At 42.5% G+C, this 19,188-nt stretch overlaps 1 protein-coding gene across 2 annotated transcripts in view; it reads left to right on the forward strand.

Annotated features, from left to right (window-relative positions):
• The first annotated feature begins 8,303 nt into the window (after positions 1-8,303).
• PIK3R1 (phosphoinositide-3-kinase regulatory subunit 1) overlaps positions 8,304-19,188 on the forward strand; it is a 59,063-nt gene continuing 48,178 nt past the window's right edge. The window contains exons 1-2 of one of the 2 annotated variants that reach the window (XM_084504296.1): positions 8,304-8,615; positions 12,800-13,562. In XM_084504296.1, the coding sequence (XP_084360422.1) occupies positions 13,229-13,562 (334 nt within the window). In that variant the 5' untranslated portion in view covers positions 8,304-8,615; positions 12,800-13,228. The remainder of the gene's footprint in view (positions 8,616-12,799; positions 13,563-19,188) is intronic. The other variant, XM_084504297.1, reaches the window with a different exon arrangement.

Raw genomic sequence — 19,188 nt, forward strand, 5'->3', positions numbered from 1 at the left:
TCTGGTTTGTATTAGCCACATTTTTGTGCTCCAGCTTCTTCCATGTTGCTTTTATTAACAGCAACCAAGACCCAGTTGTGTCTGTACCAAGGAAGCTAACTCAGCCAAGGCATATCGTAGGACCACCCAACCTGGAGTTTCTCTGGGTAACAATGCATTTGTGAATATCTAAATTACTGCGGCACATGAAAGGTCTCTGTGCAAGTGTACAAACACCAGGAGAAGCCTCTCCCTTGCAGAGATACAAGCCTCCATGGACCACAACTTTCTGCCTTCTGGCCTCAGGTTGGAGGGGACATAGTCCTCAGGTCCTGTGGGGCAAACTGAGATGTGGGATTTGCTTCCCGTAGTCTAGCCCTTGCATCCAGTCCCCAGTTTTCCATTGTCACAATCCAAGAACAGACTCCTACAACAGACTCTGGAACAGAGTTTCAGAACATGTCATGCTGTCCTAACAGCACTTCCTCTCGTGATCTCCCAAGAAAAGGTTTGCTGTACCAGCAATTCTTCCATGCTGCATTTAACCATTATGGCTCCTGCAGTGCACTTCACCATATCAAACTGTTCCCACAGCCAATACATTTTGGTTTTTATTTCCTATACCCAAACCATCATCATCTTCTGTTTCTTCTAAATCTCCAGCTCTACAAGAATTTATGAAAGTCAAACATTTTTTTGTGTGTCACATTCACAACTTTTTTATGTTGGCTGCTGTCTCAATCCATTTCTGTACTGACTTCAGGCTATTTCTTACATCTTCAAGGCTGTCACAAGATCCCTGTGAGATCTGACTTATGATATGACACAGCTGATGAAGTACAAGTTCCCCAAATTCCTTTGCTTTAAAAAGCAATGCTTCAGGAAACAAGCCAGAGGGCAGTCCCATCTCTTATGATGCTGGTGACCCTACCACAAACCACAGTTGAATCATATCAAGGGATCTCTTTTCAGCAGCAAGCTGCATGAATAAACTGCACTTCATAACATTGTTTCTGCTTCAAGGAACTGGCACAGACAAACAAGGACAGTGACAGAACAAACCCTCCTCCAGGCCACTTAACTGACTTCATCATGATCGGAGGGGATCCTGATATCTTGCACCAGCCACTGATTTTTGTTTGCAGTCCAAACCCTTTCCCATCCAAGAACAAACAAACAAAAACAACTAAACCCCAAGCCTCTACACTAGTTAACAAATACTGACAGAAATGACATGGCTCTGTTCTAAGTCCAGTTCACTTTCTTTTAAATGCTACTGGAAAGTTCTCCTTTTCCAAAATGCATTGCATTGCCAAAACTAGAAGTGAAATACTTGTTCTTACATGAAATGTGCAGCAACAATGTACAAATTGGTGGGTAATGAGCAGAAACTACCACCCTTATCTTTGAATTTCCATTCTTCTCCTTAGACCCCAAAACCTTATTTTAAAACTGTGGTATTCCCCCCCTTTTCTTTGTGGTTTAACAGATAAAGTCGGAATGGGAGGAGGTTTTACCACTTTTGCTAAATGTAAAAACATTACATTATTCTGTTACTCTGAGGCTTGTAGATAGGATGAAGATGACAACTGAACACCAAGGATAGCATTTTCTTGTTCAGCTAGTAACAGAGGACTTCTTTGGTTGGCTTTTTTTTTTTTTTTCAGTTTAGCAAATACCTGATGGAATTGTTTTGATATAAGCTCTTCAAGTTCTTAGCTCCACTCTGTTCCCAGAATAAATTTCTTATTTTTTCTATTATTTTTTTTTCAAAGAAAGTAATTCCTAAACTGTTAAGTTTATAATGAAATATACTAACTCAAATGTATTTGTCAAATCCTACATTTTATATTCTTAAAAAGGTGTCCTAATAGCATATAACAAATAATTGTCCTTATGGAAATAACTTTGAAAGTTAGGTCATGCAAACAAAAATGGGTTCCAAACACTAACTTATCATATAATTGCTTGTTTTACATTGATACTTATTTAATAGTTTTGTCACATTTTTACAATAAGACATATTTTCTTGTTGTGCAGAAACAATGCTGTTGCTATAAAACAACACAGGCAGATGACAAGCACAGAAAAGGAGCAATTGCATGTACATGTGTGTCGGTATGCATGTACACTGCGGAGACCCACGATGAATCACACTGCCCTGTAGCAGCAAGGTGGAACTGCCACTTTTAATATTGCTCTGCTGATCCTACTGGAGTAGTAGTAGGAAGCAAGTAGAAATATAAAGCAGTTTTCTGCCATGTATTCTCACTTGAAAAAAAAGTGAGAGGCAAATGTTCTCAGCCTTCTCAATTAATGGAGACTTAAAGGAGGCTCTCTTTCTGAGGTGCACTTCGCAGCACCTACGTGATCATTTGGGGCTTGCTAGAATGACAGCTGTCATGCTGTGCAGGCAGAAGCCTTGTTGCTGTGCAATTAGTTTGCTACAGAATACCATGATTTAGCTAATTAATCATATTGCAATTTCAAACCACACTTTAGAAAAATGATAGCTCTGGCCCATCAGATTAAACAATAGATTCATTTGTTTAATGCTACAATAAAAAAGAAGTACCTTCCTAGCATAACCAGCAAAAGGAAACTGAATATGCTTTTCTCCTGGCCCTAAACTCCTACTAGCTTCGCAGGATGAGCCCTAATTTTATATTTGCTTCCCAGTACTGTAATTGTTAAAGATGTCACTCAAGATGTATTTTATGTAGGAGCAACAGCACATGTTCCTGCCTGGCAGAATTTGGATTATTCATGCCCATATTGGAGTGAAATTTGCAGGCTCTACAACAACACGTTGAAATTGGCAAGCTTTCCAAGGCTTGGTCTTACATCTTCAGTTCTTTGCAAAAGAAAGGAGGGTGCCATCTATCAAGTACCCATACTGAGACTTACTGTGATCAGTGACTCTTATGAACAATTGATTTAAGGGTCCAGGATATCCCAGATGATTGGTAATAACATGTGATCTCTTCCACCTTGATGTTATTGGAAGAAACTAAGACAATTCTTACTCTGTAGAAGCTGATGCAGCATGACTAGATGGTCCCTGCCTAATTTAGACTCCATCTACTTCTCAGAATGAGCTCACTACTGCAGGATGCAAATTTCCCTAGGATATGATGTCAATGGTGAAACCTACAAAAGGCATCTTTAGGGAAACGGTCTCAACAGAAAACACATCTACAGATAGCCAGGGATATTTTGATACATTATTACTCACGGGGGTCTTATCACTCCTGGTGGTTGTATTTGGACAATGCTGATCAACATCAGGTGCACAAATGATACAGCGCACATGAAAACTTCCACGATTTCTGTTCATGCTGCAGCTCTTGTCTACACAGAAGACATGAGTCTTGCACGGCTGTCAAGGCTGCACTTTTCTATCACTTAGCGTACAAGCACTGAAAGAGCAGAGGAGGAATTACTCATAGATTTCATAAAAAGTAGAATCTATGTTTATGTAATTTTATATGGCTGAAAGATAAACACAGATGTTGCATTTGCAGATATGATATTTATAATGCTATTTTATCAATTATGTTCAGCTTCAAAGATGGAAAAACATTGTCTATTTATTTGTCTTAATAGCCTGTAGATCTGAAAAAATAATTCTGTTAGATTTAAAAAGGCTTCTCAGCAACATGAAAATTTTCATACCAGTCAAAATTATGAGACTAGAGAAAAATTTAAATACATTTTTAAATGTATTTAAATACATTTAAAATTAACTTTCAGATGATTAAAAATAGTGGCTATTTTAAGCAAAATATTTTGAAGACTTCTAATGAGCATAAAATACTTTCTGGCTGTGCTTTGTGCACAGAAATCTCATTTTTCACTAATTCTGTGTTTTAGAAATGTGTTCCAAAGCAGACTGGAGGAACTGCTTGCTAATAGATAAAATTGCAAAGGTATGACCTTCTGCTTTCACAGCTACAGTATTCTGGTTTTCGAATATCAAGTGGGGCCAAATGAGTGATTTTTGGGCCACATGGATTGCTGGTGGAAAAGTTTAATTAAGAGAAAGTATGATTTGTCAGGGTTTGTGTCTTCTTCAGAAAATTAATAGGTGCATGCACTTTCAGAATGATAAAAGTACTCCAGTGGTCATCTATTCCATCTCTCTGGCCAAGGCAGGACATCCAGAATCTAAGCCAGGAAGCTGTTTGACCAGACTGCCCCTAAAAACCTTCAGCAATGGAGATCTCTCCACCTCCTCAGTCACTCTGTATATTAAGAATGAACCAAACCTGTAGATGCCCACCATAGCACTCACCTCATAAATGAATCACAAACTGGAAATGTCTGTAAATGGAGATTTGGCTGATTAACTCACATACGGACGTTTATTGATGACGTCAGGTTTTTGGCCAAGTAGAACCCATTTTAACCTTCCCACAGAAATGAAATAAAATGCAAATCAAATTGCTCTGCTATGTCCAACATGACTGGCACGCTGTTAATCTGCTTCCTTCCCATTTTAATGTGAAGGCTGTCAGGCTTACTTCTCTGATTTTTAGTATTATAGCGAGCTTTGCCTCTCTCTTTCCTGGATTCCTGTGTCTTATTTTTAGCTCATTCTTTCCCTTTATATGCTAAAGTTCTCTTAAGCAGTGAAGTAACTTGTGTTTCATGCTACTGTTTCATCTTCTGAAACACAGTTAAAAACAGTTTTGGGCAGCAATGTTTTCTTTGTGCTAGCCATGACAGAAAACCAGCACAGTTTTCAGGCATTGGTACTTGTCCTTCCTGTGATCCATTTTATTTATTTTGTATTTAATTCATGCCTACACTAACTATGGTCACTCCTTTGGGAATCTTACATGAGTCACTTAGCAAAGTGTGCTAATAGAACTTCACACTTACACTGTGTGAATTCATTTTCATCTTGAGGAGCATGAAGGATTATAAACATTGATTCCTTTTCAACTTCACTGTTCAAATCAGCTAGCTGAAACCCCACTGCTACAAGATGGTATGGTGTTATCTCAGGAGTCACAGGACTGCTCTAATTTAGTAAATGACATATGTCATCAGCATTTGTCACACCTAAGGTAGATTCCAAAAGTCCCCTGCACTGTCTTGTCTACCCTTGCCCACACTATCCCAAGAGATCACATTCAGCACTGAGAAAAATCCACTAAACTAGGTATCTTACCTTACAAATGGATTTGCCTTCATATCTTAGAAGAAATAGAAGGAAATCTCCCTACTTAAAATGTGCAATCAGAGAAGAAAAATTGAGTTTGCCAGTTATGCTGACACAGATCTGATGCCCTGGGAAGTCTATTTTCCCCACAGATACTCTGTTGACTGCTTGCATTTTTTCCTCTCTTCTCAATCTCCATACTTCAGTATTTCTTAAGATTAAGCTGAACCCTCTTTTCTGGTACAGGAAAGTGAACATCCAGGGTAGATTCCCTACAGTGCTGCCTGACCTTTAATACAAAAAGCTTGCCCAGGGGTAAGATGTAAAGGCTCAAATCAACTGAAAAAAATTAAAAAAAAAAAAAATGCTCATTTTCATATTGCATTCTCAGATGCAGCCTCTGGCAGAAATGCTCTTTAGGTGATCTCCTGATGGATGGAGACTAAAGTTGTCTTCCTGAGCAAGCACAAGCCTTTATGGCTTGTACCTTCATAATCCTGTCCTCCACCTATATTTCACCTTTCTATTTTTTCTTCTTTCCACTGATTGACAAACAGTCATGGTTACATTTTGCCAGTAACTTCCAGTCAAGAAATATTTTTCTCAAGAAATCTGTATCTAATCAAGCATGTCTAGGTGCATTACTCCCACTATAAGCTTTACGTATAAAAGCTTTATGCAGTCCTCAAGACCTCCTGGAAAGCAGCTGACTGAAAAAGGACACAGGATTTGAACTTATGAATCCTCCTCCCATACATATCCAGCCTTACACCAAAGTACTGCTTTGTAACATTCTTAGTGCAAACCCCATTGCATAGCCTTCAGCTACCAAGATTACACTTGAGAAATGATCCCTGAAGACACTGGCATAATGCTGGGGTCTGTGGGGAAGGGGGTGAAAGAGAGCTGGAGTGACATTGGTAGAGAAGTCACACCAGGCCCAACAGTAAGCACTGCCTGCTTTCTCCCTTCTGGGTTCCTTTTTCTCCCTGCTTAACAAAGAAAAAGAAGCAAGCCAGGTGCCTCAGGTGAACTCAAGAGTCAAGTTCAGGGAGGAAATGTGGTAAGGAAAGCATGCTCTGCTGCTAGAGAAGGGAAGAAGGAGGGAGGCCCATTTGACCCTGCCCCGGAGGCTGAGGGATGCCATGCCAGCAGGGAGGGAGCACAGCCACCAACTCCAGCTCTGCCTTTCACCTGTGGGACAAGTCGAGCTGCATCAGTTGGGAACCATTACTCAAGAGGCTTTTCGTTCCCTTAAATACCCATTGTCAGGCCAGTGCCCGGGACTGGCATTCCAACCAGCCCGTCTGTCTAATCCCCTTCAAAATCCATGCTGTTTTTGCCCTCAGCAACAGCAAATGCCAGAGACAGGAGTCTGGACAGAAGAAACGGAACATTCTTTCTGAACTCTGCTTCTGCCTGCATTTTCAATCCCACGAAAAAAAATGTAAGAGAAGAGAGCTGTCACTTCCCTCAACAATCTTCCACTTTACTATTTAGTAATTAAATTACAGCAATGCTCTTGCTTACATGCAAACACCAGTCCATATTCCAAATGGACTGTTTAGTTTAAAACGTGTTCTGTGTGCTTTGATTGCCAGATAGGCTAATGAGAGCATTTTTACTGTTTCCCAGGGACTGGATCCTGCGACCCCGTGGCTGCAGCCTTGCAGTGCTGTCACACCCTTGTGTGGTCAGATCCGTGCTGCTATTCTGAGGGCTTAGGAGTTGTCATCTTCTCTCATCTGCAGATCTGAAGTGAACTGAGCCCTAATGAACTGATGCAGAAAGGATTAATAGGAGTCAGGAAATATTCCAGTGCCTCTTGGAAGAATGAAAAGTTAGGAACTCAATAGGGAAAAAAATCATAAAAATAAAAAATTGACTCCAAAACATAAAGAAGAGGCCACAGAGGAGTATGTTTTAAAGGAACTATAGCTGATAAGAGATTTCAATTTCTTCTCCACACTCAGTACAACCAAATTTCTTGGCTTAGAACATTTTCAGCAAAAATACCTCCAAAAGCAAGAAGATTTCAGAAATGCACACTACCTCTGCTGTACCTCACAAGAACTTGTCACAGTGTGTTGTAGTAAAACTGTTCTCACTTCTTTTCTAAGCTGCCTGTGATCAGACCATAAGCTAACTTGCCCAGTCGCTAAATGAAAGCCAGGCTCTCTTCCCTTCCCCCCTCGCCAATTCATACTTCTCTTTCCATCGTAAGACCTCGGGCTGGAGAAGACTTCACCAGTCTGTTTCCCACACATAAGGCCTGATCCCTGCAGTCTGTCCTGGCAAGTAAACCTCTTGCCTGTGTCCTCATGTCCTGCCTTCATACTCATGACCATCTTTATTCGCACCTCTTTAACACCCAGATTGTCTTCTTACAAGCCCCGGTGAGTACAGCTGCAAAAGCCATCTCTTCACGGAGTTGGCTGGTTCGAGCTCCATCCTTTACTGAACCCTTGACCACAGCAGTGCCCATTTGCACCACAGATGTCTTGTTTTTACTTTTGAAGGTCTGCACATCTCTCATGTTGCTGCTTTTGGTCGGGTCAAGCTGGGTACTTGTGTTTGCCATCCCATGGAACTGTTTTTGATGAAGCTGCCTCTTGCATGGCCGTCCTTGCACGCGGCTCCCTGCATGTGTTACCCCTGGGCCTAAATCACTTTCTCCCCTTTCACAGAGACACCTACAAGGCCTGACTCACGCTAACATATGTACGCATCTAGAGATAAACACAGGCCTGCCTGAACACAGTGCGCACACCCCAACAGCACCATTTCTGCTGCGGCAACCCCGCGGTGCCGTGTCACACCCTGGCGCTCTCAGATCCACTTCAGATTGTGAACTCCTTGGGGCAGGGAATATGTCATTTCGTTCTGCCCCGCACGGAGCCCGGCAGACTTTGGCACCGCGGCAGGGCAATTAACGCTATCACCCCCCAGATCTGGGCTGCTTCAGACAGCCGCCACCCCCGCCCATTCGCCTCTGCCCTCGCCAGGCCGGGGCTGCCGGGCGCTTGGCAAGGTCGCCGGGCCCCCGACGGCTCGGGGCGGCCGCAGGTTGGCGAGCGGCGGGCAGCGCAGAGCGGGAGGAGACCCTCGAGGGCGACACCCCGAGCCCCTCGGCGAGCCCCAGCCGGGCGGCAGCGGCTCCCGGGGGCCCGGCGGGCGGCGGCGAGGCAGCGGCACCGCCCCTCGGCCGCCGTCAGGCAGGGGGCGGCCGCCGGGCGGCTCGAAGGCGGAGCGGAGGCAGCGGCGGCGGCGGGCAGCGCGCAGCCCGGCACTGGGTCGGCGAGCGCGGCCGGGGGAAGCGGGGAGCGGCTCGGCTCGGCTCGGCTCGGCACGGGACGGGACGGGACGGAGCAGACGGGCTGCGGAGGAGCGGAGCGACGCGGCGGCGGCTGCCCCGGAGAAGGGAGGGAGGCGCCGCCGCCGCTGTTGCTGCTTCTGCTGCTGCTGCGAGGTAAAGCGGAGCGGGGTGCCGCCGCCTCGCCCGCCGCCTGCCCCCCCGCCCCGTGTGGCCGTGCGGGCGGCGCCGAGCCCCGGCGGTGGCGGTGGCGGCGGCGGAGCTGCTCCCGGCGGCGGGGCCCGGCCCGGCGCTTCCTGCTTGGGCTTCGCCGGCGGTGCCGGGGCGCGGGGTGAGGCCGGCAGGCGGCGGGGCTGCCCCCCGGCGGGGCGCTGCCGGCGCTCTCCCGGGGCGGCTCCGTCCCCGAGCCGCGAGCGGGGCCGTAGCTGGAGCCCCCCCGCTCGCCTGGCCGTGCAGCCCCTGTGAGGGGTTGGGAGCGGGACGTGCGCTGTGTTGCGGCCGAGGAAACGCGCTTCTTGCTTCGGGCTTGCTGAGTTCAGAGAGCCCACGGGCTTAGAAACTCCCTCTCTAAGGCTGGAAGTTGTATAAGGGCTTAAACAATGAAGCGTTAGGCATACTGATACCGCGGACCTCGCTGTCCTGCAGAGCATCGCGCGCCCGGGTGGTGCTCGCCCCTCGGGTTGTCGCCTCTCGGAGCACGGCAACATCGCAGTGGAGGGGCAGCCGAGGCTGGAGTTGCAGAGTTACAGGTGTGCGGACACCTAGCGGGGAGAGCAGCCCGCCGGCCAGCCGGCTCCCCCTCTGGCACGCAGGTTCCCGTTGCTTCAGTGCCGCCCCGACGTGCGGTACCTGAACTTCCAAATCGCCAAACCCCACGGTACCTGTGCGAGGGGAGTTACTGGAAATCTTTGGAGTAAGCGTTAGAGGGATCACAAGTGCGAGAGAGAGGTGACAATACAAAAAGCTGCGGTTATTAAATTCACTAATTAAAGAAAATCTTCGCTGTCTGATCCAGGGGTGCAGGACTGGTAACACCCACAAATGCCCCTCTGGTTGGGCTGGCAGTGGCGTGGGTTCACTGAGTAGTAGCTGGTTTTCTTCTCAGTCCCCAAAGGAATGCCAGTGGGGTTGAAGCCAGCCATCGTTCTTAACAGGGACAGAAAGAGGGGTAGAGGGGACACTTTCACGTCCCCTTCCTTTTCTACTTAAATTTACATGAACCTCTTGCAACTTTCTGGTGAATGTCAAAGTTCGTAGCTGCTGATATGAAACCATTCTGTTGAGAGACCAGAATTCTGCCTGAAGTTGGGAATCTTTCATTGGGATCAAGCTCTTAGACAGTAAATAAAAAACAAATGAGCATTTGATTCTCTTACAATGCTTCTTCCTCCTTTTCCATTCCACCCGCCAGCTGGAAATCCAGTAATGCATCATCTCAAATACAACAATGTTTCTTGCCTAAAGTGTTTGGTTTGTTTTTTTCCCATCTACTTAAGATGTCTCCGAGCTATTTATTTTAAGAGTAATCAGCTTAAATCAGTTTGACTCAAAATGTCTGAGGGTAGAGACCATGTTAGTCCACTTGGAGTAAAGGGAGTCTGTTTATACAGAATCTTAACAGAGCAGAAAATGAAGAACTATCAAAGAGGGCTGTTTGGAGACACTGCAGTGTTACCAGGCTGCTATGGAGAAAATACAACTTGCTCATCCATGTGCCTTAGGGCTGTCTGCAAGGTTCGCAGGGTCTGAGCCACACTCCATCCCCAGACTTGAGAGGTATTGAGAATATAAAAAGGTACGTGCACAGTAGGTCAGTCAGGAGACAGATGTGGGGGACACTGTACCAAGAGTGGTGCCGGGCGCTTTGTACACACCAGTGCTGCAGCTCTGCGTCCCGGGGAGGATGGGTTTTGGGAAGCTTTGCTGCCAACACTGCATTGAGTTGTTCTAGCATGCAACTAAATTGCACCTTTTGTTCTCTCCGATCTAGGTTTTGAGTTATTTTTAAAGATATGCTTCAAAACTGTCACAGACATTTTCTTACAGCATGACAAATTCTGCATTGTCAGATCAAGTGAAAGATGTACAAGTATTCATCTTAAATATCTGGCCATAAAGTTGCTATGATACATTTGATAATAAAAGATCAGAGGACTAGGTCAAGTCAGTTAAATTATGCAGTGTTTAGAAGACTTATTTGGTTAACAGCCAAAATGCCTGTAGGCAGTAGGAGTAAAATGAGTAGTTGTAGCAGAGCACTTGTTGAACCTTTCTTAAAAAGAATAAATATTTCGGAATATTTAATGTAGTAGAAGTGGTAATTTTCTAGCAGGTTTTGCTGTGCATTCTTGGTTTTGATTGGGAACATTTAGATTAGCCCCAACATTGAAATCCAAGGTGTGAAAGTGTCTTTTGTTTCCTTGCTCTATGAGAAGAACCCATGCTTTTGAAAAGACTTCTGTACAATTTAATCGATACTTGTGCTGTAGATTTGTCATCGTCCCCTGTCCTCCCTCCCCCCCTTTTTTTTTTCCTTTCAATTTAATGTCTGTGCACTTTCTTCTGATAGAAAAAGCGAAATAAATATCGGTGAAATTCTCTTTGTGTTAATTTTTGTTAAGTCTGTGATGCTTGGTAGTATGTGTGCTAAGGCACATAGTTTGGGTGTTCAGAAGTGGCTACAGAAATTTCTCATTAAAATTTTGGTGGTAGCTGGATGCCTAGTTCTTGTGGATAGATTGGAAAAATTTTTGAATAAATACGTGTGTGTAGGCTTTTTTTTTTTTTTAATGAGAAGTCTAATTCAGACTCAGAATATTCTTTCCTACAGCAAAACTGGTTGCAGTGAATGATAAGGAAGTTCTTCAAGAACTTGCAAGACTTTCTTATGTCTTCTGTTACAAGAGATGTTGCGTAACAACCTGCAGGGAATTATATTTAGACCTGATGGACTGAAGAGGAGCCCCATACAAACTAGGGATCAGGCCATGCACTGAAAAGGGAAGCCCATATAAGTTCTTATAAGCGCTTTTTAGCTTTTTGAATAGCGCTTTTCCAGTGGCTTGATGATTGAGACATTAGAGAAAACGGTGTGGAAAATAGCTGTCAGAGGTTCACTATTCCAGCCCTGTCTTCTCTTGTCCCTTTACAGTGTGAAAGAGAGTGCTACTTAAAAAAAAATAAAATAAAAAAATCTGCCTTCTGTGGCATTAAGTATACAGTGTGCAGTTAATATTTTACCTACTGGTATTACGTAGCCCCCTCAGGTCTTTTATTCAGCTGCAGTTCAGGAGTTTCAATGCACTTTTGAATAGTTAGCACTTTCTGGTTCCCAGGGTGGTGTTTCGAGTTATGATTGGGCTTGACTTTTTAAGTAGATGAAAATGAGTAACAGTTGAAGTAATGTTTAGAAAACTTTCACTGTTCTATATGTCTTTAAACTACTGTTTTCTAAATTTAATTTTTTTTAATCATGTTTTCCCTTTATAGTCAGGCAACCTTGAGTCAAATGCTTAGGCCTGTAGTCTCTTGCCTGTAGTGTAATTTAAGCATACACCCTGATACCTTCCTCCTGCTAGCGCTGCTTAGGTGGTCTGGGTGTGCCCATTTCAGTTGCTGGTTGCTTTTTCAGTGTTTTACTGTAAACACATTAAATAACACCTGGATGGTGGGGGAGTGGAGAAGCGCCCCTTTTTTAAGAAGACAGGGATGGTACCCATCTAGCAAAGGCATTTCAGACATTTTGTTTCTCTCGCATGTTACAAAAAGACCCCTCCCTCCGATAGCTTTTGGGGATACAGTTTTTGAGTTGGAGGTTGTTGCATGGTTTCTACCTTGGCAGCAGGAGTTCGAGTACCCCAGCACCGGGTGCATCAGCACTAATTACAGCAAGCTCCACCTCTGTCCTGGCAGATCTTTTGTGGGCAGGGGTTGCGGCTGTGTGTCTTTGGGGAGATTACGAGTGAAACCTTCCTGCCAGGTTAGATACTGCTCTGGCAGGGATACCTCGAGGGTTTAGCCCTCTTGCTCTCAGAGCCTGCAGTAGCAATAAGCCACCAAGAAGGAAGCAGGCAGTATGAAGCAGCATGCCTCGTACTGCAGGGATGGAAATTTGGTTCAAGTCATTAGGCATATCCCTTATGAAATCGTGAACATTAGTTGACGGATTTGTGTGTGTGTGTGTGATGTTGCATTTTTTTTTGAGTGTTGTTCTGGGCTCTTTTGGTGGACACACAATCCCTGCCAGGGTTACAGAAAGCTTAAAACATGAGCAGAATCTTAAGTTTGCAAGCATCTAGAGAATTTGAAATGACTATACCAGTTTTCTCTTCTCTTCACAGGAAGAGCATGCATGCAGAGTTCCGTGGCAGAATATTTAAGGTACGTGTGCAGTCTATGGCAAGTTCATCAGAAGAAGGTGTAAGTGGCTGCAACAATCAGCTGAACTTGAGTATGGAGACCCAGAATTGCCAGCAAGCTGAGAAAAGGAACTAACTGGAAGAATTCTGCTAGACATAGAAGAAGTGGAACCCATTCTTCTGCAACAGACATTGACTTATAATAAATGCATGAATTAGAACCATCAGTAGTGAAATGGTAGATCCTGGTGCTTTTTGATTCTCTGGTGGATTTTATTACTTAGACATTGCTATTGACATTTTTATTATCACATTTAGTACATCTTGAATCTACCTGTACATAAAAATAACTGGACAATTGCATTTTGATACTGTTTAGTAACACTTTTGAATGTTAAACCATTTGCCAAGATGAGTGCTGAAGGATATCAATACAGAGCTTTATATGACTACAAGAAAGAGAGAGAAGAAGACATTGACTTGCACTTAGGAGATATATTAACTGTGAATAAAGGTACCTTACTAGCACTTGGATTCAGTGAAGGGGAAGAAGCCAAGCCTGATGAGATTGGTTGGTTAAATGGCTTTAATGAAACCACAGGGGAGAGGGGGGATTTCCCAGGAACTTACGTAGAGTACATTGGAAGAAAAAAAATATCTCCCCCAACTCCAAAGCCTCGTCCTCCTCGACCCCTTCCTGTCGCGCCAAGTCCTGCAAAAGCTGAAGCAGAGAGTGAGCAACAAGGTTAGTACTGTTCTCAGAAGGTGTGTGTGTGTGTGTTTGTCTTTCACATTTTTCAGATATTCTTGTTTCATTGCCTTATATGACTGTATGTATGTGTGTACAGCACGTGCTCATCAGGCTTTTTTAGTGCCTGCCTCATTTCAGTCAATGAAGAATTATGCGTGCTTTTAATACATAGCTCATATACTTTGTGATCTCATGTGCTTTGCCTCAGTTACTGGTTGCTGCAGTGCCTTACTGTGAGCTACATCTTACAGGTGTAAAGGTGTACGTAACATTCACAACTGCAAAGGCTTAAATGGAGAATGAGCAGTTACTGTTGATTTTATGTTTCCAAGAAGCTGATGGACGTGTTTCCTTCAGTGGTTCATCAAACTCACTGCTAAGAAATTTCTTGGTGAATCTGGTGGTAAAAAATTGCACATCACTCTCTTGCCAACAGCAGAAGATTTGATAGGCACATGCTGTTTATGTACTTTGTCACAGAGGTTTTCATGTGGCATTAAAAGTAAGAGTAGGTATTTAAAAATGAACAATAGAGTGATGATAAAGAGAAATTCATATTTAATTTTGTCTGTTTCAGGGTAGGGCATGCAGTATTAAAATAGCACTTATACAAACAAAGGAAATATCTTCCTTTGTTTAAACATAAATTGCATTCTAACCTACATTTGCAGCAGTATGTTGGACAGAGCACAGACAGAACTTGATTAGAATTCTTATGCTAGTAGAAAAAAGACATAACAGGAATTGGAAAAGCTGTAGATTTAAAAACAAAATGAAAAACCCCTCATCAGAGTGATTTGTCTGCATTATTGACTGATGCTGAGATATTAGAGTTTTACATACAAACAAGCCACATTTGGCTTAGAATGGATTTTACGTTGGCCTTTCACTTCTCAAAAATCTAGAGTGATTCATATTACTTCAACATTTAATGCTTTAAATTCTCGGTATTTCTAGCTATAGGAAATACAAGTGACAATGTGTGGCTTATTCTCACAGCGACACCATGGTCCTGAATAGTATCGTCACTACTTGCCTCAATAAAAACGTTTGCAACATCACCTGTTAAAATCTTGTATTTAGCTGTGTTGATAATCAACAGAGATAAGAGCAGAAATACAGAAAACTGTATGTGGCAACAAAGTAGAAACCTAGAAGAAGTGTTTCCATGTTGGTAGGGACTTAATAAGGAATAGACATGAACTGTTTAGCACAGCAATATCCTCAAACACTTGAGAATAGCTTGTAAGTCTATAATGCCTTCATTCTAACAATGGTGTATGTACACCCGGACAGGAGCTAGAAGGGTGTGTGGTGGCATTTTAGGTCATACTGTCCTCGAACCCTCAGCCTCTGGCCACACAAGTCTCACGGTTTCTTACTTGATTGCTTCAGAAAATGGGATATTTGCATTTGAAAGAAAACTTCTTTGATAATTCCCTGATTTAGATATTAGCATGTGCTGATCAGATAAGGTTTGCTTTCTCTCTTAACCCACCTGCTGAGGTGGTTGCCTCCATCACATGTAGCTGCAGGATAATCATTGCTGTATGGATAGACAGCTCAGCACAGCCAGGTCATTTGGAGAGGCAGAGGGTGGAAAGAAATTCTGATTTCTTCACATGTGCCTGCTGCAGTGAGGTAACCATCACCTGAGGCTTTGATGCATTCAATGCCTTGAACTTCCAGTAGTGCTTTGTAACTCGCCTGGGCTCTGTGCTCATGCTTGCTTGGTGCTCCTGTTGTCACCTCCATGCTGTGAACTGGCCGAAGCACTGCAATGAGAAGTCCTGGTGTTAATCTCAATTTCTGAGCCTGCCTTGGGTTTGTGTTCATAACAGGTATTTCTAGAAGCTTTGGCTGCTGGGAGTCGCTCCCCTGTGAAACCCTGCTGCAGGTTTTGGGGAGCTCTGCTGAAATGTACCCTCTTCTGCTTCCATGGGATTAGACACTGCCCAAAGCCTCAGTGACTAGTTCTCTCCTAATCTGAATTTTATTGCCTTGAGAACAGAGCACTATTTACATGTGCTTGTTCTTAATATTTTGGGACTGTGGGGATTTGAAACAAGAAAATGTGCTAATTTAACTGGGAACCTTAACCTCAGATAAAGTCTGCATGCATGATCCTGCCATGTTCCAACATTTTTAAGAATGAGTTTACAACCATGTATTTTTCTAATTAATATATATATATAAATTCCCATACCTTCTTTGAATTTAAGATTCTGAACTCCATGTAAATGGCTAGGCACACTTGCTAATACTTTAGCAGCAGGGATTAGACCTTCCTCAACAAGAAGTAGGGGAAACACAGAAATTTTAACTCAAGATGGCTCAAGAGATAGGTGTAATTATTTTTAAAATCATGTATTTAATTTTAAAGTCATTTAAAAGAAATTGGGAAAACTTATTTGAAGTGTCTTCACAGCTCTTTTTGTAGTAAAGAACTAAGGCAGAGAATGCTTCAAATATTAGAACAAATATGAAAAGCGCAGAGAGAGAATGTTACTAAAAATAAATAAAGAAGGTAGAATTTTTAATTGAGCAAATTAATACAAAAAAATGATGTTTATGATGAAATCAGAGGTGCAGAAGGAATTGTAGTTCAGTTAAAGACAATAATAATAGATCAATGTACATCTGACTTTCAGGGTGCTATGCTGTTTCTGCATATAAAATATGGTGCAGGGAATAGCGCAGTTAATATTGTCCGGCAGCCAATGTCATGGGCAGTGGGCCAAAAGATTCTTCCCAGGATGATACTTGTCTCTACACCCTGGGAGCGTATTTCAAATAAATTAATGCGTAGTATGAAACTTGCTTGACCAAATACAGTCAAGTTTATATTTTCAGTGCTTGATGATTTGAAACTGTTGTGTATCAAAATGACAAATTAATGGGGAACTGGAAACAGACTTCTTAAATGTATCTTAGTTATTTGTAATCTGTATACTTTTGTCAGTCTGTGAAGAGTCAATTCTGTACATACCTATGTGTGTATGTGGTGGATAAGAATATCAGAAACTGAACTGGAGATTTTAAGAATTTATATTTAATCGTGCAAGTTCTTTTAATTTTACCGAATGCGTATATATTTTCAAAAGAAATTACTTTCTAATAATTTCATTAATCTTTAATACTTCAATATTTATTCTGAATGTTTTTTTCCCAGCCTTTTCAGGTGTGATCAGCTGCTCACCAGTGTTCAAATTCTTTTGTTGTAGATCAAACTTGCAATATTTAGGCAAAATGCTGCCAGTGTTCACAGTGCTGCAAGCACTCAGATGCAAGTAACTGCAGGCACCTAAACAAGCATAGGCATTAATGTGGCTGGTAACATGGGCAGAGCTGTTCATCAGGCTTGTCTTATGCTGTCAGTCTCTATTATAAATAGAAAGATCTTTTAAATATTAGAAGCTAATTTGAAAGCAAATGAAACTACTGATGGTGTCAAATTCTGCTAAAACATTAACTTACTTATTCTAACACCTAGGTCAAATCTTTCTCCAGATTTTTATTTTATCAAGAACCCATTTAAATTGCTGGAACAAACTGATCAAACCAGAAGTCAGGATACTAGAAGGAAATTCTAGGACCATTGAATTTTTGTCTGCCTTCCCCTTAAGTTTGTCAATGAAGAGGTACATTTAGTCTGAGTTTGTTTTTGTTGGTGGGTTGGGTTTTTTTTTAATTGCATCTGAAAAGATATGAAAATAAGGGGGCCCAGGAAGTCTCTAGCACCTTTCAGTTTTAGGCTTGGTGCGGGTCAGAGCTACCAAAAGGCAGACTTAATTTGTGTGGTTGGTGTGAGGCTCTCGATTTTCTCCCTGGCTCCATCTCCCACCAAGGCAGGGTGAATGGCTGCCACTGGGAGGGGTCAAGGCACTTCAAGTGTGGAAACCCAGCACAGGGTTGCCTTCACACCCTCCTCCAGAGCCCCTGAAGTTGATGTGACTGAGACTTGATATGACAAATTCTTCTTTTTGTCTTGAGGTTCTTTTCTTTCCCTTTTTTTTTTTTTTTTTTTTTTTTTTTACATGGCAGCTCCATAGGGCTGATTTTTCTTACTTAGCCCCATTTCACAGAACAACTTTTGAAAACAAAAAATGCATAATTTGTTCCAAGTCCAGCTGAGTTTTCTGAACTTTTATTCAGGCTGATATGGCTGTGTACTTTGTTTCTTAGTGTTGCTTCTCTACCACATTTCTGAAAGCTGATTTTAAACAGACTTTGGTGTATAAAGCTTTGATTAATTGACCTAAATACTTTCAGATTTCACTTGGAATGTTCAATTCTCACTTTTAAATGAAGGCCAGTTTGCAGAAGGCTAAAGAGAGCTTCATGTGAAGTTTTTCTATTTTGATGTTTTGGAGCTTCCTGTGACTTCCTGTGTAACTTAAAAGGGTTGTGTTTGCTGACACTTCATACCATTTGAGCTGTTTTAGAGCCTAAAAATAATCAGAAGCTCTTCCTCCTTATGATGAAACTATACCATAAATTTAAAACAAACAAACAAACAAAAAACCAGCAGCCCTCCTTACTTTTCTCCTTGAACAGATACTGATCAGTGACTTAGACAAAGATAATGACAGAACATTTGGAAACTCTTTCTTTCAAAGACCGGGTTATGCAATGTCTGACAAGGATCCAAACTGACAGAGAGCAGAAAACCGTTTGTGCACAGTTGAATTGAACATGCTGTAGAATTTGTTTCTGCATTTAATTTTGCTATAGAGCCAGCAGAGAGATTGAATTTCTGAAAATTATTTACATTTGTAAAGTAGGGGGACAATAGTAAGTGGAGCGCAGCGAACCTGGAGCCTCAGCTGGGAAGAGAAGAGTCATCTCTTCTGATTCAGGCACATGGAAAAAGGAAATTATGGGGTGAAGTGATGAGTCACTATCTCGTTTGGTAAATGTATTTGCCACTCAATCCAGAGCCCTTGGACTCAGCCTAAAAAGCTCAGTTAGAGAGCAAGCCTTTGTTTGGCTGCAGTCATCGGAATGCCCTATGGTCACAAACTTGCAAAGCCTGTTGATTTTCCACTTGCAGTGAGAAATGGGGCAAGTTCCTTCCAGAAAAATTCAGCAGCTTCTTTGTGGTCACGTTTCTCAGTATATGAGGCAAATTTCAAACTGCTAGATTGGTGCATCTCTGAAAACAGAGCTCTCGCCACCTGGTTTTACCACTAATGAAAACAAATATTTTGCAAGCTGTATTGAACTGAGACAAAGCTTTTTTTTTTTTTTTTTTTTTTTTTTTTTTTTTTTTTTTTTTCTTAGTGGTAAGAGCAGGGTGATAGTAAACAAAATAGTTTTTGTGAGCACCACAGTGAGCCCAGAGCTGGACTTAAAAACGCTAGTTAGTGTTCACATTGAGACCTGGGCAAGTTCATGGTTGATGCTTGGCCCCACCTGCTGGTAGAGGAGGAAGGAAGCAAGAGGAAGGAAGGAGCTTCACAACCACTGTCTTCCATGTTGTGTGGGAAAAAAAATGTTTTATTTACTTACCAATTGCTATTTCTGGAGAAAAATTATATTACTTGGGGCACACAGAAGCTCCTCATGTTCCTCGGGGATGACTTCAGATCTGAATAGGCTTGTGTGGCTGAAATGTCTT

This window comes from Aythya ferina, assembly GCF_964211825.1.
Source record: "Aythya ferina genome assembly, chromosome: Z".
Taxonomy (NCBI): domain Eukaryota; kingdom Metazoa; phylum Chordata; class Aves; order Anseriformes; family Anatidae; genus Aythya; species Aythya ferina.